Source organism: Polypterus senegalus, chromosome 1 (genome assembly GCF_016835505.1).
Source record: "Polypterus senegalus isolate Bchr_013 chromosome 1, ASM1683550v1, whole genome shotgun sequence".
Taxonomy (NCBI): Eukaryota; Metazoa; Chordata; class Cladistia; order Polypteriformes; family Polypteridae; genus Polypterus; species Polypterus senegalus.
In genome coordinates, this window is record NC_053154.1 from 57,047,206 (window position 1) to 57,074,847 (window position 27,642).

Sequence of the window (27,642 nt, forward strand, 5' to 3'; positions counted from 1 at the left end):
TAGTTACTGCTGGCTTACTCCTATTTAGTCTTTAGTATTCCCTACCTTACCTGCTCCCTTACCTTACCTGTTAACTTGCTTACATCTGATAATATTTAGACTAACATATATTTGCCTGTGTTAAAGTGGTACCTGGCCTGGGGTTTGTTCCAGCCTTGTGCTTAATGCTGCCAATGAATTGAATTAAACTGTTTCAGTAGTAGAGGCCTGATTTAAACATAGCACAATATTAATAAAGTGCTTTTTATAGCAGTAGTCACACCAAAAAGCACTATATAAAACAAGGATAGACCTTGGCTTATTTATTTGATATTTTTGCACTGTACTAAATGGATGGCAAAATGCTTTGCAGCAGCGTTCACTGTGTTTTTAATTTGCCTTGGAACATTTTTTTTTCCATTATGTGTGATTTGTTTGAAACGTGGCTGCTGTCTTTTGAGCTTGATGCCAACGATTTGCATAATTCTTCAGTCAGCACCTGCTCGATGGCCACTCCTGAGCGTTTTGTGTCGCTTTTCTTTCTCAGTGAACCTCAAACAGCACTTGCAGGGAGCCATTAGCAAATTGATACTCACACAAGCTAATGACCTTTGAATAAAAAGAAGAAAGCTCTGTTTAGCAACACAATCGATAAACAGAGAGTTCAGGTCTTTAAAAACTGTAATTACCCAGTAAACCATCAAAGGAGAGAGAGAGAGAGAGACTGTGTGTATAATAAGTGACGTAGAAACATTCATTGTGAATTTGCCTATGATGGATTCATTGCTAATTAATATGGATGACTAGCAAATGATCTATTTTAGTAACATGTGACATATTTCATTAAGTTCTGATGTGGCTCCATAACATTTCTACAACTGTAATGTATAGCTCCTTTAACCTTCTAAGCAAATCACTAAACTTCCGTGCTTATTTCTCATCTTGTTGTAACTGATTACAATACATGACAATATGACAAGATGACAATATAAGTCATACAAATATACACAACAAATCATGAAGAAATGGAGGAGGATAGGTCTATACATTAGAAGTTTTGCATTCATGTCCCATTTCTGAAGAAAGTAAAGGAATGAAAAAGAGTTCCTATAGCCTGTGTCAGAGGAAGAAAATGGATTGATTGATGGATACGATAAATGCAGAATCTCATCCAGGTTGAATCTGACCCAGCAGTCCTGAAAATTATGAGAACCCACCTTTTAACACTGTATGCTACCAAAATATGATTTGCTGTCATTTAAGACTACATAGACTTACTTCTGTTGAAAAATGTGCACTCCGTATTTGTTATGCAGGTTGCTACATAAATAAAAAGAATGAGTGATGATGGCATTTTCCAGAGGAACTGTGATTCTTTTATCACATAAGATTACTGCACATATTTTAAGCTCCCTTGAAGTCATGTTATTTTTTGAAGGTGTGTACATATGAAATTGTGAAGTGCAAAGCACTGTATTTGTTTGATCATTACCCTTGTCTCACTGAATGATCCTCAGCAAGTCATTACATCTCCAGTGCATGTTGTATAATTCAAAACATTTGCATTATTCTTGGTTGTATTTATGTGAAGTTTTTGGGAGACATTTCTGGGTTAATGGTGACTTCACCTGGTGTACAAACAGTACGTGTGGGACCTACTATACATTAGAGCTCAGTTTAGGAAATATATTCACCTTAACCATACCATTAACTACAATAATAAAGGAAAATGAAGGATGAGATACCAAATTCATAATTTTTTTAAACCCGCTTAATACAAAACAAAATTCAATGCGTGAAGGCATGCTGTGAATCAGTTCTGGACGGGGCACCCCTCCATTGCACAGCCCACTTACATACTCACTCACTCTCACACTGAGTATGGTAAATAACCACACATGCATATGTTTGGTGGTGTTGTAGAAAAAACCACCACCCTCAGAGGAAAACCAACACACACATAAGAAGAATGTGCCAAGTCCACGTGGTCAATCACTTTGACGATAGGGTTTGTGTGTTCTAAGAAGCAGGCAATGGGTCAGGTCAGGATACTATACCACAAGTTCAAAAACCACTCTACTCACTTAACCTGACCTTACTCCCAATGTAAAAACAAAATTGATGTAAATAGTTTTACTATGTATCTGTGCTGTATAAATCGAAAGTTGTTGGTTTATTGTTCTTTTCCCTTTTTTCTAAAGTAATGAATCAGTATTGGGAAATTCAGTTATAAGAAAATCACATAGCTGCAAGTTTTCAAAGAAGTCAATGTCTGAAAATCAGCAGCTGATTTCTACTTGTGACAGACCATCAATCTGTCCCAGTATCTTATTACTGGTGCTTATTAAAGTCATTAGGTTCATTAACTTCATTAATCAGTTGATCATTTCAGATTTCCAAGAAATTCTTCTGGGTTTCTATCTTGAACGCACTTCCTATTAAGGTCCACCAGTGGCCTCAGTATGTGATTCTGCATTATATCTGCGCCTTTCAGAATTGTATGGACCAAATTTACTTCCTAAAATAACATTATTTATTCAAGACAGAAAAAGGGGAACAGAACTGAAATCAGCATTTCAAAAGACAGCTGATGAATGGTGTTAAACGTAGGTAATAATTAATATGATCTCAAAGTAATGTAAACTTAACTGACTTAACTTTAAACTAGAACCAAACTAATAATCCATAAGACCATCTCCTAGAAAAGAAAAACCAAAAAAAATCACTGAAGCAGACCTAAAATAAAGGAAAGAGATAATTAAAAATTGAATTTAGCATCTGATCATCAGATTTGCTGAAAGAAAAACCTGCAGCCCCAGAGGCTGTCAAACATCACATATTCAGTTGTCTCCCAAGATCATACATGCTGGATGCCCATGTAAGATAAATGTATGTATCACAGGAGTTCTCTACTATATGATATGTGCTACCATTTAGTAAGGTATGCATGTGATTTGGAAGAAATGTCACTTTGTTCATTTTCAAACTGTAATTTATTAATAATCTCCTTATTTTCAACATGGAAATTGTGATTATTTTTACCTATCTTTATATGCCACAAACATAATAACTCTTCAAGCACTTACAAAACAAAAACATTACTTACCATCTGAGATCGACTCTTTGGACAGCCATTGATATCTTCAATCTTCTCATTAGCTGAAATAAAGAAAAAAGAAAATCCTTTTCTTTAGAAGCATCTGGGGAAAAAAGTGGAGAGGATGCTGTGCATCTTAGGCATAAAATACTTGAAAGCTACAAGCAACTCCCTACCACTAAAACTCAATCTCAACGCAGCAAATGTGGAAAACTGTGAAATCTGTCAGTAAACATGATGGGCTATGCCTGTGGGCTGCACCCTCCCAGTCAGCAGCTGAAAAAAGGGTCCACTCCTAAAGGCAGACAACTGTGCTGCTGTGTCATCTTCCAGCAGCCTTCAGTTAAGACTTTCAGTCGACCGAGGAAACTTCATTTACAGTCTCAAAGAACGTCTCCAAATATGTTCACTTACTTCTTGTAAACAGAAATAGTTGTTTCCTATTGCTATTAATTTAGATTTCAGAGGATTAACACAGCTCAAGCCTTACTCTTTAAATATCAGAAATGTTTTACTTCCACCGCTACTTGATGGTGGTCCTCAGAGCCAGCAACTCACCAACAGAGACAACAGCAACTGCTGGCTGTGAGTGCCTCAGCACAGGTGACCTTTGAAAAGCAGCCATGAAATGCTAAATAAAGACAGCAATCACTGTGAGCATTGTCAATGAGAGCTTGGAAAACAAAGCACTAATTTAGACCAAGAACACCAAAGAAAACACAATCTGTAAAAATATCCATTTAACAGAAAGATTAGAAGCATGTACAAAAAAAATAATGATCAAAAGCAAAGAACACCACTAATTTAACATCAGTATTAAATAAAGTATAAGCAAATCAGTACAGAAAAAACATTGGCATATAGCATGAAAAAGAGACATTCAGTAAGCACTGGGTCTGAATAGTTTTACTTCTTATTATAATTTCTCTTGCATAACTTTTTAATGTATATGATCATATTCCTTTCAGCCAAACAGACAGATCTGCGTTTGCTTGGAAAATTTGATTAAACCAGAATGAATGACAGTAAAAACAGCAGAACTGTCCTAAACAGTTGTAACAATTAGAAAATGTGGTTAAGAATTTCTGTGCTTGGAAGGAGTGACACATTTGAGTGTCTGAGAACTGATATAACATTTTTTCTTCTCTCTAGGAAAACTTCAGAACACGCTAAACTGCAGTCTTAGGAGGACTTCCTCCCCCAGCAAACACAGTCAGCTGTTTGTTTTTCTCTCCCTTCATTCAGCAGGAGGGAGGGAGAGTCAAGGTATGTCAGCAGAAGAACTTGACACTTACCATCTAAAAAACATAATTAATTAAATCAATTACACTAAGAAACAAAAAAACAACAACAAAAAAAAAAAGACAAACTAAGAATTAGAATTTCTTTCTGCCAAAACGCCTATCATCACTCGTGTGAAGCTTTGAACTGCAGGAATTTTAATTTCCTGGATAACAATGTCTCAGTAAATTCAAATATTTGTAAACTCTGTGTTTGAATTTAAGATATCGCAGCAAAAGAAGGTCTCAATTTAGTCAAAGGCCATTAATTAAACACAGAAAATATTAGTTATCACAAGAAGAATATGTGTATACCAAGCTTCCAGGTGTTCTACTTCAAGATCTCCTTATAAAAAGTAGCAGAATGGTGCTAAAGTACGGCTACACTAAACATGAATCATAAGAATGTCGCAATTTGGCAAAACTATCACTTGATCAAATAAACATTGATAAATAATGGTAAGCTGAAAATTCAAAAGATAGGAACCCTGTAAACACAATTGCAACAGTGTTTGAAGGAAATATAAATTAAAGGGGTTGAAGACAGTCCACAGTCAGAGTGATCCGTTCCACTTTCTAACCCCGTCAATATAGTCATGGATTGTGAACCAACCCTGGATGGAACACCTGTCTACTATAGCACTCGGAGTAAAGAAAATATTTTAATTCCTTGTTTTATTTTACTTTACTGTGTACTTTTGTCCTCAAGGATCAAGAATCATAATTAATCATATTCCAAAACATTAAGTCAATAAGTTCTAAGCTGGAGAAAAGTATGATGAAGTTTAAGTTGAATGCACCACAAGATGCAAAGACCCTTAAGGCAGAATTTAACTACATCTGGATCTGTAGACATGTCATATGTGGTTAAATTCTAAAGAAACATCCACTAACAATCAAAATATTTTCTATACCTCTTTTGTACCTGTTTTTGTACCTGTACCTCTTTTGTAAGGTGACTACTATACTGAGGTTAACTGTACTGTAAATAACAGTGTACACTTAAATTCATTTTTGTTTTACATGTGAGCAGATTATGCCTACGTACAATGGATATTTAAGTTCTACGTACCATAATTGTAATATAAGCCTTAGTACCTATAGTATAAAGGCTGAAATCAAGATACAGTTATACATTGAATTATATATTTTAATTATTGGTCTAAAAATATCCAGCTGTTTTTCACATAAATATTGTTTTATTTATAAGGTTTCAAAACAGAAAAGAAAGTTCAAGATCTGTCTTTAATTAAATCTATAGGACAACAAACTATAAAATTTCAAAAAGAATATTTAGATCCTGGATATATAATTTATTTATTTGTGGATTAATCTATAAAAGGTGAAAAATCCTGGTACTTGCCCTCATCATGAAAGTACTCTGTAGTACTCTAAGGTGCTGACGTTCTTCATTCAATTCTATCTATTTCAATCAATCCTAAAATATATATTTTGACATCAAGCATGTTCTGCGATTTTTCAGGTAAGAAAAGACAGGTGGGGGCAGCAAGGTGGCGCAGTGGTAGCGCTGCTGCCTCGCAGTTAGGAGATGCAGTTCGCATCCCGGGTCCTCCCTGTGTGGAGTTTGCATATTCTCCCCATATCTGCGTGGGTTTCCTCCGGGTACTCCGGTTTCCTCCCACAAGCCAAAGACATGCAGGTTAGGTGGATTGGCGATTCTAAATTGTCCCTGGTGTGTGTGTCCTGCGGTGGTTTGGCGCCCTGCCTGGGATTGGTTCCTGCCTTGCGCCCTGTGTTGGCTGGGATTGGCTCCAGCAGACCCCCGTGACCCCGTGTTCAGATTCAACGGGTTGGAAAATGGATGGATGAAAAGACAGGCAATTCAATGTAAGGTTATGTAAGAATTTCACTATATCCTGTACACGTGACAATGAGGCAGACTTTTTTTCATAGTCTTGCTGTATGTAATGTTCTATGTCAGGACTAATAAAGTTTCACTAAAAATAAATCTTCTTTGTTTCAGGTTGTGGGAAGCACCAGTCTATCCCAGCAACAAGGAAAAAAAAACACTCCGGACAAACCACTTAGCTCCCTCATACTAATTCCTTAAAGTCACAAATAAAATGACAGAATCTGTTTATAATAGGAAGAAAGAAAGAAAGAAACCCATTCAAACACCAGAGGACGATACATATTCCACTTAGAGGGCACAACGACCATTAATCAAAACAGAATCAAAGGAGGAAGTGATGCAACTCACTGCACTGCCATACAGTAAACAATTTAAATTCTAGAGGGTAGCACTGTGGCACATTGGCTATCAGTGCTGCCTCATACTTTGAGGAAAATGAGACTGAATCTTGGGACAGGCTACTGCATGCACTATTTTTATAACCCTGCTGTTATGCTAAGCATGAGTGAAAGTGAATTTTTGACTAAATATGCCCTATCCTTGGTGGATATGTATCTTGTGCCTGATGCTTCTGGGTAAGGCTTCAGGTGCTCATTCCCATTAAAAAGAATAATTAAATTCAGAAAATAGATGGATATAAACAAGATTGTGCTGTGATGCAGGCAGAATCATAAGAGAGAACAGATCAGGAGTTTTGCTTTAATTTCTTAAACTTTTACTTAAAATCAATAAGGATGCTCATCCAATACTAATAATGAATAGCTGAATGACCCAGAACAAGTCACTTAACCTTGTTACACAATAAACTGAAAGAAATATGAAAACAATTACACTATATTTGATCTGAAAAGTGCCTTTGGAAATCATATATTGTGGAATAACACTGTAAAAAAATAACATTTGGTGTCTGATCAGCATGTTCGCTGGCACCCTGCCCGGGGTTTGTTTCCTGCCTTGGGCCCTGTGTTGACTGGGATTGGCTCCAGCAGACCCCCCGTGACCCTGTAGTTAGGATATAGCGGGTTGGATAATGGATGGATGGATGGATCAGCATTAAACAAATGGCAGTGGACCATTACACTGACCTAGCTACCTTTTGTCTTGTGTTTTGGACACTTAATAAAGGAAAGATGCACAACTATGAGAGCATGGCATATATCTATGGATTCTGTTTCATCTGCAGAACCAGAATGGAATTTCTTAATGTGGCCCATGGAACTGGTGCAACTCTTTGTGGATTAAAGGATGGACATCCTCAAATACATATGAAAGAAAAGTAAAAGAAGAGAAAGGAGTGCACAAATGGCACCCCATTTCTGTGGCTTAACTACTTTGGTGTTTTAAATATCATAGCTCATGAAGGCATGGTGCCCTTCGTGCCAAATGGAGTTATAAAATGGAGTTACAAAAAACAAGTACATAAAGCAAGAAGAAATAAACAATGTAGTCCACTTTTATATGAGAGACAAAAATGTCAGAGTATTAGAGAAAGCCTCATAGAAAAATATAAAAAGTAGGCCTGACCATACTGAAAAAAAAACATAAATCGTTTGCAACTAGTGCAGAATGTAGCTGCTGGAATCCTAACTAGGAAAAGAAAATCCAAGTGCATTTCTCCAATTTTGATGTCACTACATTGGTTACCTGTGTCATTCAGAATTGACTTTAAAATTCTGCTTATGGTTAATAAAGCCTTAAATAATCTTACTCCATCTTATATATCAGAATGTCTGACACCTTATATTCCAAATCGTAACCATAGATCCTCAAATGAGTGTCTGCTTAGAATTCCAAAAGCTAAACTTAAAAGAAGAGGTGAGGCGGCCTTCTGCTGTTATGCACCTAAAATCTGGAATAGCCTGCCAATAGGAATTCGCCAGGCAAATACAGTAGAGCACTTTAAAACACTGCTGAAAACATATTACTTTAACATGGCCTTCTCATAACTTCACCTTCATTTAATCCTGATACTCTGTATATTCAGTTCATTATAATAACTATTCATGGTGGCTCTAAAATCCATACTAACACCTACTCTCTCTTCTGTTTCTCTTCCCAGTTTTCTGTGGTGGCGATCTGCCCCATCACCACCTAATCAAAGCAAAATGATGTTCCTACATTGATGGATTAAAAGCCAGAAGTCTACATGACTATTGTCATTAAGTCCTCCCATGAGAACCCTAAATACAAAGAGGAATGTTTCACTTATGTTAGGTAGAATGCCCAGAGGGGGCTGGGCAGTCTTGTGGCCTCAGAACCCCTGCAGATTTTATTTTTTCTCTCCAGTCGTCTGGAGTTTTTTTTTTTTCTGTCCTCCCTTGCCATCGGACCTTACTCTTATTCTATGTTAATTAGTGTTGTCTTATTCTAATTCTTACTTTGTGTTTTATTTCTATTTTTTCATCATGTAAAGCACTTTGAGCTACATTATTTGTATGAAAATGTGCTATACAAATAAATGTTGTTGTTGTTGTATCCTGAGTGTTTCAGCCAATGCATGTTTGCACCTTTCAAAAATAAAATATGATTGAGCAAACAAAACTCAATTAAGTGTTTCTGACAGGAGAGAGAAGCCAAATCACTAAATGCAGATGAATTGTTTTGTAGGTTTGCCGTGTGTAGGTGGGTGAACACCATGATAGACTGGTAGCCCATCTTGCCTCACACCAAAAGCTACAAGAATAACTCCAGCTCTCTACAGTACTGTGATGGAGAAAATCAGGGTCAGGGAAAGGAAGGATCTTCTTTATGATATATTAAAATATTCTAATAAAGAATATTTCTATTTATAAGCTCAAAGTGTTTTCCAGTATAGTTAAAATAAGGGAGGGTGGTGCTGAAGAGAGGCATGGCTGCCTCAAGGCTCCAGTAGATGTTATCCTGACCAAGGTGGTATGCTCAGTCTGCATGCTCTTGTGGTATGCTCAGTCTGCATGCTCTTCCCATGTTTGGTAGGTGTATGTTTAAAGTTATATAATGACTTTAAATGGATCTGATGTGAATTTATTTGGGAGTAAATGTGTGAGAGAAAGCTGTCATTGACTGGTAACCCATAAAGGTTTGATTCTTGCTTTGTGTCCAGATTCTGCTGTCATTAGTTCTACCTTGCTCTAACACTGAATTTGAGTAAGTGGGTTCAGAAAGAATTGGATAGGTTGATAAAAAAGCAAAAAGCAGAATGATGAACACAAAAGCACCATGCAGTATTAACTGTATGCACAGTATCCACCAATATTAAGTTCACCTAATAGAGATCAGGGACGTGGAGCCAAAGCTTATCCTGATAACATCAGTGCTAGGCAAGAATCAAGGCACCAGGCCATGGCAGTGTAGTCTTCATACTCACTTATAGAAGGGCCAGTTTTGAGTCACTGACCAACACATCTTTACACATATTGGAGGGAAACCCACTGAGGCACGTGAAGGTTATACAGTACAAACTCAACAAAGACAGTAACCAAGTCAGGATTTGAATCCAATATTTTACATCTGTGAAACACTAAATATTTTACAGTTGCACCTTTAAATACATATTTACTGATTTTTTATTTAATGTATATTACATGAAAACATCTATACATCAATAAAAATGATAATGAAAAAGAAAAAATGTCATTCTAATCCTATATCCTAAGTGCCCTAGATCAGTAGGTTCCCCCTGCATCAAGAGATATTCCACAATATGCAACTATGTAGGCAAGTGCTAATAATTTTTGTGGAATATGAAGAAGGTCTTACACCGGTCCATCTCTGGCAAAGGCACATCCTCTTTTGCCAAGTGCTTCCTGTCAGAAAGGAAAATGCGACCACAAAAGAAAGAAAAAACTACATTGTTGAGAAATGCTTTTATTTCATAAGTTGCCTCAATAAGATCCTGTTGGGTGGTAAATTTCATATTTTGCTCACTGTCACACTCTATACCATGCATTACATTTTAAAGGTTACAGAAGGAACTGACTACTGAAAGAAGCAGGGTGTACTATGTGTGCTTGTTTGAATAAATGATCAAATATGACATGCAAAAGCCATACGTTAATGAATACATTTAAATGGGAGAGCACAAGGGCACATTGAAACCCTGCTCATGTACTTTAAGAAGCAGCAAATAACTGGTGTGCAATCAGAGGAAGCAGCAGCTCAGAAGCTGCTTTTTCATGCCAAGAAGGAAAGCAAGCAGCTGACTTACCTACAACCTGAATGATTTCAGCCAGTAGTACACCATCCGTTACATCTTGCTGTAGATCTTTGATGAGGCGCTTATGGCCTGATCGTGCCAGATAGTGGTTTGCCCAGTCAGTGTAAATCTGCAAAAGAAAGACAAGACAACATGAGAACCAGGGCAGAACTCCAAGGCTGAGTCATAAAACGAGTCCACCAGTCAGGGGCTGCCCAGGCGCTTTAAGGATACAACACAGAGGAGCAAACTTGCGTCTCTGCGGCTGGCACGTTGGCGTGGGGATTAAAATCCAGGGCATTGTGTACAATTGAAGTATTCAGGCCCTGCTTTCAAATGTGAGGACTGACATCAGAGTTCAAGACAGACAGACCCTTCACAGGGCAAGAGGCTGAAAGAAGAATCAGACAAGCGTCTGAATAATCTGAATAGCTTTGTTTATAATTGGATGTTCAGCAGCTTTGCTTCACATTGGCATCTCATTAGATGGGCGCATATGCAAATATGAAATACAGCAGCAGCAGAAAAGTTAAAGGATTATACTGTTAAATAAAACATTGTGCTTTATTTAATGGCAAGTTGGTAAGTAAATGCATCTCAGGGTGTGCATGTGGGCGTATGTGCGCAGGCAAGTGTAAGTTTGAAGCAATTCAAATGGTAAAATAAAATCTCATGTGACCAAAGAGAAAGGAGAGAGCAGAAGTTTTATGAAATCTTACACATGGCAGACAGAGAGTCCAAGATATGTAGAACATAGTAACGCCTTCACTGTGATGTTCAGGTCCAACCATACTGACCTGTGACACCAGACTAGCTGGCGGGATTAAAGTAGCTTAAAAATTGAATTTTAAGAAAATGCTGCCTTTAGGCACACTGTGACTGTTACATTTACTAGGAAAAACAATAGAAAATTGACTCAAACGTACAATAAAAACTGCTCTAAACTTAATCCATCACCTAATTATTTATGAGCCACACATCAACTCAGGCTAGGGCTTACAGTATATGTTCAATTTAATGCCAACAACACAGTACAGATTGCCTACAATACCTAAACATTCATCCATTCATTTCAGAATATGCTTAATTTAATTCATGATCACCTGGCTCCATCAAAGCAGGATATTATAACCAACTTGGGATGGGATGCTCGAGTGTATGTCAAGTTAAGTAAAGTCAGTTTTTTTGTATAATACTGTTCACAGACTACTGGCTCTTAACACATTTACAGCTAAAATACAAAAAATGTACACAAACAAATTCAGATTAAGATAAACAAATAGTATAAAAGAGCATTTCAAACTGATTATCAAAAACAGATCCAGACAACTTAAGTCCATTAGTACTATAGTTTAGATGTAGCCAAAGCTGAAGTAGTTACTCAAAGAAAGTAATCCATTACAAATAACTAATCACTTCTCTCTGATTGTAACAGGATTACTTTACACTTCCCCAAAAAAGTAATCACATTACTAACTGCTTTACTTTTACATTAATCTATAAACCCATACAAATGTGTATCAAGTGGAAAGAACAAAAATGACTCCCAAATGTTCTTTCAGTATTTTCATTAAGAAGAAATAACTAATGAGTGTGAAGATCAATTTAGAAGTTAAACCATTAAACAACCTGGCTTATATTAACATTGTGCAGTTTTCAAACATTTGAACTAGAATGTAGATAGCTTTAGTTTACAAAATAAATTATTATAATAAATTAAATACTAACATATACAAATAAGACAGATGAAACATTTGAACACTTGCAAACTTTTAGTTAGTAAATGGTAACATTATCGCAAGTGAAGGGACTGGCACAAGAGTGCGCTTATTGACCAGGTGTGGCCAGCTACCTGCAGTGTTTATTGTGTAAAACCATAATAAGCTTGTGACAGTCCTGCCAATCAAAAATAAAGCATTTACATTTTATAATGAACTATTTTACATTCACTAATTATTTAATGTAAAGATTTTGTTTCTTTACCTGTGCACAGACTTTGCCTTTTTTTAAAGAGATGCAAGAAACAACTGAAGCGCAAGTTGGAATATACTGCTACATTTGATGACAAATGATGCTTATGGGATTTTCATTTGATTGGATAGTGAAAGACATTTTGCCCCAGTAAATCTAATTCATTTTGAGCTCTTTCATCAACATGATATACATCACTGTAAACAAAAATATTAACATAGTGTAACACATGCGCATCAGAGGACCGCCACATAGGCTCAGTTGAGGTAGGTTACAGCCTGCCAAGACGAGAGGGAGCACTGCTGCTAACACTGTCATCTCCTTCTTTCTCCACAGTGTTGAGAAGCTAGTCAGTGAGGGCAGCTTACCCTACCCTTTCTGTTCCAGCTGCAATGGAAACACCGTCTTCCCAGAAGTAGGTGTCATTACTGGCTCGAGTGACCCACCAGATGGCGGTCCGCTAGCAGTATGACTTGGCTATCCAGCCCAATAACTTTAGCATTTTGCCTAATTCATCCCATATAATGGGAAGTTGTCAAAGGGTGTTTTGTTTTGCTTTTCTTTGTCTCAGGACAATAAATGGGATGATCTGCTTTGCACTTTAAACTTTCTCTGAGTATTACAGTAGAGCTGTCATTCCTGCCCCTGGCTGCAATAGTTATAATATGTTTAATTATAAAAGTTCTCATACACACAACACAGTTCACTCCTTCTTCCTTGAAATACAATTAAATTCCCTCTATTAGCCATATTTGTTCAATGTGTTGTAAATCTGGAAATTTGTTTTCTTCCAAATTAAAACTTGAAATCTTGATTTCTTAATAAAGACAAAATCAAAGGTAGTATAATTCAGAGTACAAACTAGAATGTTGCAAAATAACAGACAACTCCAGTACGGATGTGACAGAGTTGTGGAATTCAACTCTATGCCTGCGTAAACGTAGGGCACCAGTGTAGTGCGAATGAGGCAGGAAATGCCCATTGGGTAACCACATACACCTCTTCGAAGGCTATATGAAATGGAACGCCTGCCCTACAAAGTATTTACAATATTTACACTTTATTTGCTAATATATTTAGTGCAAGTAAAGAAATTCTAGTTATGTCAGCAACTGTTATGTGATTAATAGAATTTACAGTATAAACACGTTACATTACTTTGTCACTGGTAAATGTAATTATATTACAGCAATGTGTACTCCTAATTCTGAATTCTGACCTGTTGATAACATAGAAAAGAGAAAATAAAACTCCATTCAGCAGTGTTCTTGAAGAAAATACACCTCTGGGGGTGGTATACGGTTGGTTATAATAGAAAGACATAGACAAAGTCAGACACAGACACAGTTCTGGAGCCCAATGCTGACCCCCCATATCACATGGGCATTCTATGATATTATATTAATTTGTGTAGGGCAATCTAGAAAGAATACTAAATCAGTTTACCATTGAATTTCATAGCCCCCAGTATCTCTACTGTCTTTCTCATGGATAGGATAATAATGGCTTGGTAGTATAGCAATGACTCCAAGTGCCACGACAGAATACCCAGAAGAAAAGCAGAATAGAGAAGGGTCGGTAACAGTTCATAATTATTGTCATGCTTTTATTTTTGTGCAGGTGACTAACAAAGAAAGACGACTAAGAACAGAGGTGCAATAACAATAGTAGCTAATCAGGGTAGCCCAATTAAAGGAGTGCTTGGATTTACAAGCTGAAGCTGATGGAGAATCTCTTACACAAGCAAGCCGATCATTTTGCAGCTTTGTGCCGTGTACAGCTAAAAGCTCAGTCTTCCACAGTTATTTTATTAATCCTTGGAATCCTTAGCAGACCATCATTTTGAGATTGTTATACAGGCTCTAGTTTGAATGCTCTCTAAGTTCACTTAAGTAAGTACAGCTTTGGCCATTGAGCTTTATATCTAAGAAGGAGGATTTTGAAATTACTCCTAAACTTAACTGAAATCCAGCATAAAGACTTAAGAGCACAAGGTATGTGTTTGTGCTTCTTATTTCAAGTAATCATTCTTGCATGTGTATTTTGAATTAGCTGAAAGAGTGTGGGTGTATCAGTGTACTTTTCAATTGTTGGTCCCTGCCTTGTATCTAATTCTGACAGAATATACATGGTCTCCCAGTAACCCAGAATCAGGAACTAAATTTAATGTAACTTGAAACAGGAGTGACTTGATGGTGAATCACAGGTTGGGAACTGTTGTTCAATTCCAGGTTGGTCACTAGCTCAGGGAAATGTGCTTGTTCTTTTTGTGCTCATTGGGGTTTCCATCCACATCACAAAAATGTGCATGTTGGGTTACATGAAGTCTAAAAATATCTAACTGTGGATGTGTGCTTCAGTGTGTCCTGTGGTGGCTGCTTTATGCCAGCTGCTGAGATAGGAGGCTCTAACTCCAGGCAAAGCAGTAAACAATAAGATGGATTAACAAAATGGACAGGACAAAAGGATTGCATGACTGATTCATTTTTATATTCAATTTTGTTGTTTCATGGTGTTACAAAGAAACCCAGCAATTGACATGAATGTACTAAACTATTATTGAACTCTGCCACACACACTATTATCTGTCCCGTTCCTGGCCTCAGTTCTCTGCCAACATTTATGTTCTTCTCATCGGTTAATTTCTAGATATTTACTGTAGACATAACAACTCCTGAAAGACTGAAAATGCTAATATATTTTGAGCTTTACATTTTATGATTTTTTGGGTTGGGTGACACAGTAGAGGAGTGATGACACTGTCACCTCACAACAAGGAGGTTTGCATCCCAGGCCCTCCCTGTGTGGACTTTGCATGTTCGTCCAGTGCCAGCATGTGTTTTATCAGGGTTCTGCATTTTCCTTCCACAAAAGATATGCAAGATGGGTGGATTGGCAATACTAAACTGACCCTAGAATATGTGGGTTCACCCTGTGATGGACTGGTGCCCTGTCTAGGATTTCTTTCTGTCGTGTGCCCTATGCTTCCTAGGATAGGCTCTCACTTGTCTTTTAGGTTAGTCTTAGGCTCTCCATCACCGTGTAATAAACACAGCAAGTTCGGATAATGGCTAATGTCTAATTTTGTAATTTAGTGTATGGTGATTGAAGTGAATTGAGTTAAAATTGTTTCTGTGTGGGGTTAAGTTGTTCTGGCCCTTCAAGAACATTTGGGCAAATTATTTCTTTTTAATTATTTTGATGATTGCAACCTTTAAAGTTATTTGGCAAAATATTTTCTGACCAAATACTTAATTTTTTAAAACAGTCCAGACCAAGGAGTCATTTTAATGTAATCAAGAAAATGAAAAGCCTTAAGTATGAGGTATCCCTTTACCACAGAATGAATGAACAATTGGAGTAATGAGTCTTAAACTGATTTGTGTTTCTTGCACATAGTTGAGAGAAATTTTGAAGCACAATGAAAAATTGCCTCAAACACAGATGGAACTAACTGGAAATGAAAATTTAAACTCATACACAAAACAGCTACATTTCTTAATTTATTCTGTAGCTCTTTTTATATTTTCACTAAGTTCTTTTTATCTTAAAATAAAAGCACTGAGTCCATCCAGCTATCTGTCTTGTAACCTGCTCAACTGAGTGCACATCTCAGCATCGTTCACAACAAGGCTTGGACAAAATGCTCACATCAAAACACTCATTCACACTGGATGAATTTAACTGTCAGACATCAGGGAAAAGGTAAATCTTAAAATAAGTAGGGTTTTGGACGGGAGAGGCATCTGTTTGCAGAGCCATAGCACCACACCTCACTGCAGGTCTAGACCAGTAGTTTCTGTATGAAAATTTAGATTTGGAGTGTTAGTTACTTGGAGCATTTATTATGTACTATGTAAACTTATACATTGCAGACAAGTGACAGATTCAATTTAAAAACAGTGCTTCTCCTACACCTCTGCTTGGTATCCACACATATCTCTCAGCGCTCCTCTTTCCTTGGTATCCTTGTGTGTCGCAGCCTTTCTTGTCTGATATTTCAATAACATTCCTATAAACCCTGCTTCTCAGACTCTGTCAATTTGAGGCACCTACCACCAATGACAGACAGGCCCCCATTACAGAGATGGATCTAACTGCAGCCCACAATACTTATAACCAGAGTCACATAACACCGTCAACGCCAAGTCACAAAACACCCTCTTCATGTCAGTCTCAATAACATGTTTATGACATTTGGTTTACTTGACAGTCATCATTATTTGAATCAGATAACCCTCCCTCAACCCCAATCTTTTCAATAGTGTGATTGTAGGCATTATGTGATGTTATGGGCATCATGTGACTCACATCATAGTTATTGTGGGCTGCATTTACACTGTTGCCATTACTCGCTGTGAAAAACATCACTCCTATTCTTGTGAATACTGTTCATCCTTGAAGGCAACTCAAGTTGCACCTCGTTAGTACTTAGAGATTTAATATTGTTTAGTAAGTGTATTAGCTTTGTTATCCTTTAAATGCTCCATTTTAACTCCTTTTTTGCAAAAATATAAAGTCATAATCAGGAAGAGAGATGTGCTAGCCTAAAATACTGTGTCATCATCCCTATCACTGAACAACTACAGCCAAACTGATCAATCAGATTGCTCAGAGGGACCAGACACACACACATGCAATAGTGTTTAATCATATAGTAGATAAATGGTGTGTTGAATACACTTTTGAATATTTCAATTTTCTGCTGACGACACTGCTATTGTGGGCTGCATCAGGAGTGGGCAGGAGGGGGAGTATAGGAAACTAATCAAGGACTTTGTTAAATGGTGCGACTCAAACCACCTACAACTGAATACCAGCAAAACCAAGGAGCTGATGGTGGATTTTAGGAGGCCCAGGCCTCTCATGGACCCCGTGATCATCAGAGGTGACTGTGTGCAGAGGGTGCAGACCTATAAATACCTGGGAGTGCAGCTGGATGATAAATTGGACTGAACAGCCAATACTGATGCTCTGTGTAAGAAAGGACAGAGCCGACTATACTTTCTTAGAAGGCTGGCGTCCTTCAACATCTGCAATAAGATGCTGCAGATGTTCTATCAGACGGTTGTTGTGAGCGCCCTCTTCTACGTGGTGGTGTGCTGGGGAGGCAGCATAAAGAAGAGGGATGCCTCACGCCTGGACAAACTGGTGAAGAAGGCAGGCTCTATTGTAGGCACGGAGCTGGACATATGTGGCAGAGTGACGGGCGCTGAGCAGGCTACTGTCAATCATGGAGAATCCACTGCATCCACTGAATAGTGTCATCTCCAGACAAAGGAGCAGCTTCAGCCACAGACTGCTGTCACTGTCCTGCTCCACTCACAGACTGAGGAGATTGTTCATCCCCTACACTATGCGACTCTTCAATTCCACCCGGAAGTGTAAACGTTAATATTATACAAAATTATTGTCTGTCTGTTATACCTTCATTGTTATCACTCTTTAATTTAATATTGTTCTTTATCAGTATGCTGCTGCTGGAGTATGTGAATTTCCCCTTGGGATTAATAAAGTATCTATCTATCTATCTTTATTTTTGATGGTAGGAATTTTTCTGAAAATATAAACAATTTAACTTATTTCTTATTTTAGGTCTACCTGTCATATTAAAATATTGATATCAGTTTTCATTATTTATGTTAATATTTTTAAAACTCATTGAGTTGTATGAAAAGTTTTTTTAGAATGTATTTTACAAAATGGTATATAACAGAATAAATGCAACTAAACTGACAGAAATTAAATGTTTTGAAAACAGTTGGGTATTTTTGAGGCTTTGTTGGAGGGCTGAACTAGTACAGAATTCATGCTGAGTGATCAGAGGACGTCTTACAGATTTTGGAAGATTCCATCATCCCAATTTATTCTAATGTAATATTGTGTTTTTACAAGTAACTAACTAAACAGATTACCCAATTAAATAGAAACAGCCCCCAACCCCCAGGCTAACCGCTGTGCCACTGTAACACCCTAGTCATAACAAACATTTTAACTAATGCCACTGTAAATTAATTTTAGAATATTATAAATCGAGAAGCTTTCATGCGTACTTTACGTTTTGGGATATTCAGTGTTAAACTGTAAACAACTATGAGCTGCACATCTCAATCGAAACCGTCATGTGCACGATACCTTAACACGTTTTCAGCGAATCTCTACACGCGTCTCTCAGGGGAGCTGAACTTTGGAAGCAGGACTGGACTCTGCAGCGTCATTTAGCAAATAGCGCGATGAATCAGAGCTGCAGGGCTCGAGAGTCGCGCGCCTAAAGGTTAGATGCGCCTTACGTCATAAAGAGCGTGAATCACACGCACGCGCTCTCTTAGTCAGCTTGGCAAAACTAGAGACCATTGTTACTTCAAAGTATAGAAAAACTATTGAATTTTGCGCGCACGTGATTGTACATATTCAACGTTTTCTTTTTTTAAACAGGCTGTTTGAATCCACACTCTTGAAGTTCCGGGATTTGAGCCACCACAAAAAAGGAGGTGACGCTTGTTGACAAACACAGTAGGTGAGCTGTAATTTCTCTGTACTTCAGGTTGCTGGGTGTGCCGTAAATCTGAACTCACTGTCGACGCCCAGCATTTGGCAAACAGAAGGTTATTTAAAACCACAAAGCCTACAGCGTTTGAAAAAGACACTAAAATTAGGTTCTAGTCGCTCACCGCAGCACAAGCAAGGACTCGTGTCTTACTCGTGTGAACTGCTGACACCAGCTTTCTGTTGGGAGTTCTGGAAAGACTCGGAGTCACAGTTACAAGCCCATCCGACAGATCCTCGTGTACAGTTAGAAGCCTTGCCAGGGCATTCGTTTATTTTATAGCAAAAATAAGGATATGTCATCCGAGTGTCTCAGTTGGCTCAGAAATATTACAAGGTGTTTGTATACATAATGATTGATGAACCAAATGGAATACAATTGGCTACATTTTCATTGCTGTTTTACACCATTTGCAGGCTTATTTTAATTTGGGTTTTACCCATAACAAATTCCAGGCCAGTTCATCTAGTTATAAAACTTGAGTAAATGCCACTAGAATATTAGTGGGTCAGTGTTTTTTGTATCACTTTTATACTGAGACAACTTAAGTGTACTGTAAATTGCCTACAATGTCCATTGAACATTGAGATAACTTTTATTTCTGTAGTTTCTGCATCTCAAGGCATTTCACATTTACCTTAATATTACAACAGGAAGGGCAGGATATTCCTAGAAATTAACATAACATTCTCAATTCCACTTAATGTAATTAATGTCCATGGGGGTTTAAAGCCAATTATGGTAGCACTGAGCAAAAAGGCAGGAAATGGCCCAGGTCAGGGTACCAGTTTGTCGCAGGGTCCACTCATGCACACCCCCACACCAATAAATTGTCAAAATGGAACCTCCCGTTAACCTTACTCTGTTTATCCTCTACATCTACGTGTGTATGTGTGGAACACACAAGCAAACACAAGGAAACTGGTTTTCAGTTGGTACTGTATAGTCTGTTCAACTAAACTGAATTGGAATAAGTGGGTTTGAGAATGTTGTTATAATTTGAGTGCCACAAATTACATCTTGTAGCTCATATTCTTCTGTGGCAGACTAAACAACTAATAATAAAAATGCTAAAACTACATTAGGTTTGGCATTTATACAAAATAAATCACAATTTCACATTTCATTGCTGCCAAAGAATTATATAAAAATAAAACAAATAAGGGTGGCGTAGTGGGTAGCGCTGCTGCCTTGCAGTTAGGAGACCCGGGTTCGCTTCCTGGGTCCTACCTGCGCGGAGTTTGCATGTTCTCCCCGTGTCTGCATGGGTTTCCTCTGGGTACTCCGGTTTCCTCCCACAGTCCAAAGATATTCAGGTTAGGCGCATTGGCGATTCTAAATTGTCCCTAGTGTGTGCTTGGGGTGTGTGTGTGCGCGCGCACGCCCTGCCCGGGGTTTGTTTCCTGCCTTGCGCCGTGTTGGCTGGGATTGGCTCCAGCAGACCCCCATGACCCTGTAGTTAGGATATAGCAGGTTGGATAATGGATGGATGGATAAAACAAATATACTATATACACATAGTGGTGTTTGTTAAGTAATGTGCATACATTTTTATGTACTGTGTGTATCTATCTATCTATCTCTCTCTCTCTCTCTCTATATATATATATATATATATATATATATATATATATATATATACATACATACATATACACACATACATTTATACATATACAACACTATAGATACAGTAAATATGTATGCATATATTTATATATCTTATATATAAACATCTACGCATGGAAGTGTGTGCGTCTGTATGGCCCAGAGGTGAGAGGTGGAGTCGGGGTAAGGGCTCCACCTATGAGGAAACAGAAAACTCACTTAGCAGCTAATAACACAAGTGGGGCCAGCATGTCAGCAAAACGAAACCTCAGAAGAAAGACAAAGTTGCTTAGCCGCTAACATTGGCAAAACGGTATCCCTTTAACTTTTTCTCTCGCTGCTAATGCTCAAGCGATGTAAGCATGTCGGCAAAATGAAACCTCCTAGGAGAGAGATGCCCAGAGTAGTTCCTTTCAGTTACCTGACATTTCTACATTTCAGTGTTTTTTCTAGATGATTTCAATAGTTTCTAGTGTATGTATATATGTATGTATATGTATATGTATATATATATATATGTATATGTATATATATGTATATGTCCGTGTGTGTGTATACATGCATACTGTATAAGAATCCCCCATAAACACCACACAAAACTAAAATGCATATTGTTATATCAGTTTGTGTCTACACAGATGCATGTATATATACACACACATACACACTCAAATATTGCTTATTAGTATCGGAGTTAAGGGCAATGACATAGCCACCCTGTGGTGATGATGAGTGACTGAAACTTCAACTTTGAACTCAACAGCCTAAGTTACTATTTTTGCTGCATCTGACATGATTAGCAGAACTGACATGTGGCAGCGGTGCTGTAATATAAAACTCTTACCTTATTAATGGACATAACCAGAGACTACTCCATTAGCACTGGGCATGAGGTGAGAACCAGCCCTGAATGGGATACTGGTTTGTCTCAGGGTATACTTATGCACACCTGTACACTCTTAAACTAGACCAGCATGAAGGTGTCAGTCAACATGAACTGCATGCTTTCGGGATATGGGAGGAATCCACAGTACCTGGTAAAAAGCCAGGTGGATACAAGGAGAACATGCTGGTTTCTTGCTAAAACCAGGGAACAAACTCAGGCTAAGACAAAGTACATCCATTTAGTAAGTAGTCTGGTATACTTTATGACACATGTTTGCGCAAAGCCAATCCAAAAATCCATAGCTAATGTTTTAAAACAACATCCGAGACAACAGTGCTTTAATTAAGATTGTTTTAGTTACTTTGTATGTTGGCAGTAGCTACATATGTTTACAGTATCCAGGGATTGTTCTTGCTTTGCGCCCTCTGCTTGCTTGGATAGGCTCCAGCTTCCTCGCAACTCTGCTAACGATACTGTGGGTTTACAAAATGGATGGAGAGATATGTTTATAGTGTCAGCATTTTGCACTGAAATCTGGTCATTCATCCATCTATGTCAAATTACTTAACAGCATTGAAGTGTGAGAGGAAACTAGAGTATCTGATAAAAAAAATCCACACAAAACAAAGGGGGGGACATGTATGCTCTATGAAAAAAGTATTATAGCTAAGAATTGACCTGGGGTCCAAACAATGTGAGACAACAAAAACACCTACTGTGCCATTCTTGTCAGCTTGAAAGATACTGTGATTTTCTAGAAGCAGCCACTGTCATTTTCCAAAAGATTAGAGTTAACAAAAAGTCAGCAATAGCACCTGCTTAGTACATTTTGTATAAGAAAGATCGATGAAGGAAGCAGTATGAAACTTAACTTGCTGCATCTTTTGAGAAAGCTGGCTCCCAAATATCAAAAGCTAGAATGTCATGGTTAATTAACACAAATGTTTCCTGAAAACAGTAGAGAAATTACTTTATCAAACACTGAAGATAATGAGATAAAACCATTTGTGAAGAAATTACAGAAATCTGAGCAGTAAACCGGAATACAAAAATAGATGCTAAAATTACAAAAAACGTAGTTCTGTGTAATTTATCTAATATACATTGTGGTCTATTAAATCCTTACCGTTTTATAGCGCTCTCCCTGCTGTGGAGCCCTGAGGCCAGAGTGACGTGCCATCTTCAACTCTTGGAAAAACTCAACCAAAGTGCCGCTGAGTGCAGGGATTTTACCCCGGCACGTGGGCTTTTGGCAGATAAGTCAGGCCATACTTGCTTCCACACTCTTGGAATTCTTTTTACATTAGGAAGAGTTCTTTTTCACTCACACCAGCTCCCAGCAAGGCAGCTTAGCCCACCCTGACTCACAGCTCATCCCCTCCTGGCCTTTTCAAAGACCATTTCATTCTCCCCTCCCCTTCTGAGGCACACAAAAGTTCAAGCCTAGACAATGTAAACAGGGTTAAAACGTCTAAAAGGCTGCAAACCCCTGACAAGCAAATACAAAATCCTGTTGGGTTACTGCCTTGCCAAAGTTTACTGCTTTGTTAAAATCAACACCTGCTAAGCAGAACTCAAGCCAAGTTTCCTAATTGAATTCAATTGAAGTAACCCAAAAGCATCAAAATGTTACACAAACAAAGCTGCTGGATTATCTACAATTTAACCTCTGTGTCTAACTTGTGAGGTCAAGGCTAGAAAACATCTCACATTGTCTTCCTGGTTATAGCACTTGCTTTAGCAAGTTAAATCTTTAGGCTCTAGAAAAGTATAGCTGTTTTAATGTGTTGTTGAAATTAAGATCACTAAATAAAAGCATGAAGGTCTGAAAATTCTGTATTATGTTATGCTTTTTGCCAAAAAAGAACTAAAGATCAAAAATTTTTTGTACAAATGCATAATTAATAACTTTCTTCTGTCCATTTAATTCAAATTATAAAACATATTTGAGTCAACATATACAGTTCATCAGCTCTTCATAAGTAAAACGTATTATTATTATTATTAGGTGGTCATAGGAGCACAGAAAAATATCTAACTAGAATTTACAAAGTGAACCATACGACTACCGTATTCCCATTACTTTGACCAAAATCCATCATGTTACACATTCTGTTGACAGGGAGGCCACGTAGAGAACAACAGTAAAAGGATACAACTAATGAGCAGTAGAAGCCTTACCAGTATGTGTGCAATGATGTTTTATGTCTCTGCATTGTCACCCTGCTGAATCAGCTCCTGTATGTCTCCCCATTTGTCCCACTAACTCTTTGTTTCACTTCAGAATACCCCACCTGCAGTTTTCTGACAAAAACCCACAGCTTCTCAGAATCTGTATGCCTGAATGACTGAAAAGAGTTCTCCTGTAGAGGGCACACTTCTCCTCATATTCAATATTATCTTTTGTCTTTTAAATATCTTACAGAAGCCTCTTTCACTTAAATCCTGGAATATTCCCAGATTAACAAAAATTGAAAGAAATTGAGGCTACACTGAGGGAGAAACATATGCCAGTGAGCAGCAAAAGTTGACTACGCATTTATACTTTTTTCTATAATGTACTCAAAAAGACACATTTATAAAATCACATTATGATTAAACAGGAGAAAAACATCAGAGACAGAGACAAAGCGTCAAGGATCAGATGTTGTATGCTACTATATTTTTGTAGTTTCTGAAAGTATTTTGAAGCTTATTTTTTACCACACAAGCAACTATTTGCCCTCCATTTCAATACTGTCTGAGTGTACCAGTCCCTATACTGCTTAAAATCTGTAACTGTGAAACAGACAATTCACAGTCATGTCTGGTAAAATTTCCTTGTAGTTACCCTATTTAAGGCTCCATCCATTTACAATCCTTACATTAACAAACCCCATAAAATGATTCATCTTGTCATAGACTTGTTATCTTTTTGGTTTCTTATGATTTATTCACTTGCAAGAACATCAGTGGGTCTAATATGACATCTGTGATGTTCTGTAAGATTTATGTGGCAATTTTACAGTTTTCTTAACACATAAATAAGCCACATCTTGACCTAGAAAATTATAGGGCTGCTGTTCTTGCAACATTTGACTCTTACTTATTCATGTGCCCCGATCCAGAAAATTACTGGTAAATTACTGAAATATCTTACATGTGTGATGGGTGTTTTAAAAGCCTTGTGGATATTATAATGCTTTATAGAGTTTATTTTTTACGGTAAGTATTGCTGCCTATCTCAAATTCTGTCTAATTAAACTTTTATAGTATGCCACTCTTACCTTAAATCTGGTGTCACTGTGCTATTGTATCAATTCCAAATTCATCTGTTCTCTTGAGTCATACTTCTACTCGGACTCCAAATTTACACCACATGGAGCTGCTCCTACTAGTGTTACTTATACCATCAAGTTGAAGCTTGCTGCTGCTCTGACAACAGGTAGGCCTCAAATTCTTTATTCTTCTAAAGAGACATACTGTTCCACTGCTCTGATTCTGTGTAAACTTTTGTCACTTACACATTCTAAACTAATCTGCTCTGAAGAGACCCAGCGTACCACTGCTCTAATAGGTTTGTTCACGTAAAGTGAGAAAAAAAAAAAGAGAAACAAATTGGAATCCTTGATTAAAACCATTTGTAGATTCCTGGGCGTTGGTAAATATAAGAAATATGAGCATCACCTTTTGAAATTTCATGAAAATACTGTTCCAAGTAGTATTTACCCTTGGGTGAATTCAGAGATAATTTTGTAGAGCCTTGGGTAAATTCAGAGATAATTTTGCAGAATTGTGATGTTGCATTTTGGCCTTGCTTCTCCAATAGATCATGAACACAGCATCAGTTATTCTTGAATTATAAAGTGTACTAATCTTATAAAACATACTATGCTGTCACTAAAGATCTTGGCAGGCTTTTATGTCACTCTAAGTTTTATACTGAGCTTGACTTTCCTCAAATCTATCCATGTTCTTCATTAGGTTTCACACCTTTTCCCAGTTCATAGCATTTACTCAGACATCACTATTTTAATGTTAACAAAGCTTCAGGTACGTGTTTGGCACTCACTAATTTAATCACACATCTCATTTCTTTTACTTTACCTTGCTGCAGTTTTTTGTATTTGTATTTTGTATGTTCTCTTAAACATGGATGTTTCTCACAAGTGATAGAGTGGGCTATTGATGCAGTAAGTCGCTTTACTTTTGCATTTGCTGGTGTAAATGTCCTCAATAGTGCTGCTGCCACAGGAGACTGAATTTGAATACAATCCCAGTCACTATGTCCACTTGGCATGTTTCGATGTATCTGCTTATCTTTTCACAAAATGTATTGATTAGGAGACATATTTTTGCCTAAATCTGATATTTGGTAGTTGTAGAGAGCTCGTTTGTTCAATGTGCAGAGATTTAAACACTACATTTCCTTTCTGTTCCCTTCCCTATTCTTCAAGACTATTCATCCTTTCGTCAATGGTATCTAATCAGTATCAGCCAGAAGTCAAACAGTTAAGCTGGGGGATCCTCTTTATAATTCAACAAGCAAACAGGAGAGGCCTGCTGGAGTTTTACTGGAGAACTCTTGTAAACAGCTGGTGATGTACTGCCCAGATTAAGTCAGCACATGAGCATAACAAAACATTTCTCTAAAGCTTTCATTTAGGCAGAATAACTGTTTTGCATTGCTGCTTTTATCAAAATCTTCCATTCCTCTTTAACTCTTACCCTCATTATCATGCACTAATCTGATTTTACTAATGCAAGAAAAAAATCTTGCAGAGTTGTATCTGATAGATTTAGAAAAACCAAATATCTTCACCATGGTCTACTGAGCAGAGATAATCCTTTTCAGACTCTTAAGAGGCAATTTGTAGAAGACTTATTGTTCCTTAATGTATTATAGTTTCCGTAAATTCATCAGATCCTGTATATTTCTGATATTTCATAGCAGATCAATTAATGGTGTCAGTTTGACGTGTTCTTTATTTTAGGATATGGAACGGGAAAAAAAAATGAAAACAAAACTGTGGACACTAGAGGAAGTAGAGACATGGGCAGATGAATCCCAACCATCCTAAAACCAACAACAGAATGAGTAATCACAAAGGTGTTTTTTACAATTTTTAACCACAACATTTTCCAATAAATAGTTTGGATCAAGATCCTAAAGCCCATAGAGCTTGAACAACAGCAACAACATTTATTTATATAACACATTTTCATACAAGTGATGTAGCTCAAAGTGTTTTACATAATGAAGAACGAGAAAAAAGACAAAATAAATAAAATAGAATTAGGAAACATTATATATAAATAAATACTAGTTAAATATGTATGTTATACATAATTGTATACCCTATATATGTTAAATCCTTGTTTTTATTGTATTAATACTGTTCTGAGGAGACATGCAAGTAGGACTTTTACTAAGAATTAAACTATGTATATGTGACACTTTCTAGACTCTTCATTGAATGGTAAAGCTTTCCCACAACCATTGCTCTTTAGTGGTATTGTTGTATAAAAACTGAAAATCCCATGTTATGTGAGCCATTAGTGTATTGCCATCAACAGGTGGGAGGGAACCTTAACAAACTTAAAGGTGAGATTGGGTATGCAAGTAGAATGTGGCTACTAGGTTGTATGAGAAAAGTACAGTACATTCCAGAAGAAGTGCAAAAGTACAGTACATTCCAGAAGAAGTGCAATAGTGCAACATTCCAGCTGAAGTGCAATAGATGGCACTGGGCCGTTTATTAAGCATGTTAGGCTTAGGGAATATGAAGCTAGTCTAATACCCCACCCAAGAACTTTATCTCCTGAGAAAGATACATGTTTTGTAAGTTAGGGGGTAATTTATGTTTAATGTACCATTGGATGTAGCAGAAACACCTAAGACAAAAGTGGACCTACTGTCTACATCAAAAAAACAAACACTGGTCCATCCTCTTATTTTTTAGAATTTTGAATCCTGGAGATGACATGCACTGTACCTTAACAGGAATCAGCTTTGTATGAAAGCTTCAGATCTGTATTTGTAAACCTTAAATGGAGGCATAAAAGGAGGGATCAGTTCAACAATCAATCAATAAGTAAGCAAGTTAATCCTTAATTTAAATCGTGCAATTAATAGAGTGCATCATCTCAAGGAATTCTACAGAGCAAACATGGGCACAGTTGCATTTTAGAGTGCAAATGGTTGAAATATTTCAGAAAATGGATTGCACCATAGTCTGTTAGGGCTT

At 37.3% G+C, this 27,642-nt stretch overlaps 1 protein-coding gene across 11 annotated transcripts in view; it reads right to left on the reverse strand.

Annotated features, from left to right (window-relative positions):
- The window catches only part of nav2a (neuron navigator 2a), a 797,383-nt gene that overhangs the window by 224,761 nt on the left and 544,980 nt on the right, over positions 1-27,642 (reverse strand). For 10 of the 11 annotated variants that reach the window (XM_039749336.1, XM_039749362.1, XM_039749403.1 and 7 more), the window contains exons 2-3: positions 10,416-10,533; positions 3,086-3,138 (exon numbers count right to left, since the gene is read on the reverse strand). In XM_039749336.1, the coding sequence (XP_039605270.1) occupies positions 3,086-3,138; positions 10,416-10,533 (171 nt within the window). Of the gene's footprint in view, positions 1-3,085; positions 3,139-10,415; positions 10,534-22,541; positions 22,611-27,642 lie in introns of those variants that run through there. The other variant, XM_039749378.1, reaches the window with a different exon arrangement.